We start from the raw sequence: 2,500 nt of genomic DNA, 5'->3' as shown, positions 1-2,500 counted from the left end.
CATTGATATTCCTCATTGTTGCTATTAATCTTCGTCTCCTTTCCAGACCTGCTTTTGAAGTTTTAGAAGTTTGGTTAGAAGGATTAGCGATGCATTACACAGTGGGAGCTCCGTTACCTTCTAACCTCCTTGGTGACATTTATAACTTCAATGGTAAAGTGTCCATTTGTTCCGTAAATAGGCAGTTGTTAGTCTGATTAATAAATATTTTGAAAATATTCTTTCTCAGGTTAGTTGTATCAATTTGGTGTGTATATATGATGATTATATGCTTTTATAATGTGTTTGTCTTACAATTGAAGTTATATGTATATGAGGTGTATAGCCTTCTCTTTAGATAATTTCTGTCTAACAACTGAAGGCATATGTATATGAGGTGAATAGCCTTCTCTTTAGATAATTTCTTTAGGTCTTCAAGTATATTGGATCTGTGGTTGGAAAGCAGATTAGAAAATGTGGAAATGAGTGATTTAAGACAAAACAATCTGAAGCTTTTCTGAAAGGTTTTTGTTAGTAGAGGTAGGCCCTACTTTGTTTTCACAGGTGACTGCGTTTTTTTAAATGTTTATCCATTTTGTAAATTTAACCATTTTATGAATTTAGCTATATCAGAAACAGCCTGCAAGTAAGGTTATATTCTAGCTCCAACTCAATCTCACCTGTAGGGACATTGTGGGAAGGTTGATGTTTCAATGGAATTTGATATTCATGGAACATGTCTTGCTAGATAGTAAAATAGACTTTCAGAAAAACTTCAGGAGAGCCTCTGTGATCACCTGATTAAAGTACCCTGTCTATGCAGTTGCCTGATTGTTCATGGAAGAGGAAATTCGTGGGAGAAGAAATGTCCAAGAAAAATTCCTTCAAGTTGCGCCTACAAGTTTTTTTGTTTTTTTTTCTTCTTTTTTCTTTTTAAGGAAATTAGCATGTTCGACAGGCAACCTACCAGAAAGTGAAACTCAAGAATTTGATTAATGTTATCTACGAAGAGCACTCGAGACAGACAAATGGGTGAGAGGGGGAACTGTAGCTATGTTGATATTTATTTATATATTTATTTTTTTACCAAGATGGATGGATAAAAAAAGGAATACATGGTCTTCAAAGCATAATACAACTGGCTGCCCGTTTACCAAAGCTGATGGAGAGCAGAAGGGTATGTGTAAACCCATGCCTGGCCTGAGAATCCTTTACTAATTTAACCCATCCTCCAAACCAGTGCAAGTACTTTGTGAGTGATACAGTGCAAGGTCTTTGGTGCAGCCAAAGTAAGGTATGATGCTTGAGTAATGGGGTATCGTCTGAGTGATTTGAAGTGTGATCAAGCTATATTCGAAAGTCTTCACCATCGGTCAGGTGAGGGAGGGGAAGTCACGAAGCCGATGGAAACGGGTTTTGGAGAAGACAAAGGAGACTGGTTTATAGGTAAGTAATTCTGGAAGATATTGAATTTCAAAATATAGGTGACATCACTAAATGTGCAATTCAAAAGTGACAGATACACAAACTGCTGATACTTCTGGAAGCAAGGAATATGAGTTTCATTTTTTTGAGGACAAGGTTTTCATTAGAAACAGATTGCAAATCTTCAAAGAGAAACACTTTGTGATCTGAATGACAGTAAAGCCTTTAAAAAATCTTTATAGGTATGAAAGATCTGGAATAGAGAAGTGATGAGAAAGGCAGATATAACATTTAGACCAGATAAATTCAGATGAGGAAGATGAAAGTGCTTGAGATGTTTTTTGGACTAGTGAGAATTTTGGAGGAACTATGTGGTGATGCCATGTGAAAAGTGTTGGGATCCATTCTTGATAGAAAGGGGATCCTTGCTTTTCCCTTGAGAGAGAGTGAAAGAGCATATGTCCCCACAGCTGTTGTATGCAGAAATAGTTTCGTATATTGATAATATGTATATCACTCCTTAAAAAAAAAAAAAAAAAAAAAAAGACCAGTGGGACTGAAAATTATCAGATTAGTAGATTAGCAAATGGCACCAACACTTTTCAACACTTGCTTGGACTGGATAATGGGCAGAGCTACCATCCAGTCACTGTGGAGCAACAGTGGGCAATATCAAGGTCACAGACCTTGACTTTGCCAATGATGTTGCTCTCATATCTGAGTCTCTGGAACCTCTAGTGGTGGCTCTTGATGCGTTCAGCAATGAGACGAAGCTCCTGGGCTTAGAGGGCTACTAGACCAAGACCAAGATCCAGGATTTTGAGGACTTGTTAGGAGAACCAATTCAGTCGATACAGGCTTGCAGTAAGGACGTTTAAGTCACAGAGAGCTGTACATGCCTTAGTAGTGCAGTCCATGTCTCTTGGCTGTCAGACCAGGAAGTCAGTCAACAAAAGTATTTGGAGGTGCCAGTCCTTATGCTGAAGGACTAAGTTACGTGTCTTGAAGACCTTGATACTGGATGCAATCTAGTGTCTTGGAGTTGTGTCTTGTTGCCTTTTGTAACAAGTCCCTACTCCAGATCATGGGGTACAGT

At 38.1% G+C, this 2,500-nt stretch overlaps 1 protein-coding gene across 9 annotated transcripts in view; it reads left to right on the top strand.

Moving 5' to 3' along the window:
- The window catches only part of LIMK1 (LIM domain kinase 1), a 40,504-nt gene that overhangs the window by 35,168 nt on the left and 2,836 nt on the right, over positions 1-2,500 (top strand). For 6 of the 9 annotated variants that reach the window (XM_070143872.1, XM_070143873.1, XM_070143871.1 and 3 more), the window contains one exon: positions 47-153. In XM_070143872.1, the coding sequence (XP_069999973.1) occupies positions 47-153 (107 nt within the window). The other 3 variants (XM_027376080.2, XM_070143875.1, XM_027376081.2) reach the window with 3 other exon arrangements.

Source organism: Penaeus vannamei, chromosome 31 (genome assembly GCF_042767895.1).
Source record: "Penaeus vannamei isolate JL-2024 chromosome 31, ASM4276789v1, whole genome shotgun sequence".
Lineage (NCBI taxonomy): Eukaryota > Metazoa > Arthropoda > Malacostraca > Decapoda > Penaeidae > Penaeus > Penaeus vannamei.
The sequence above is the reverse complement of the archived record's forward strand: the minus strand, read 5'-3'. Positions and strand labels throughout refer to the sequence as shown.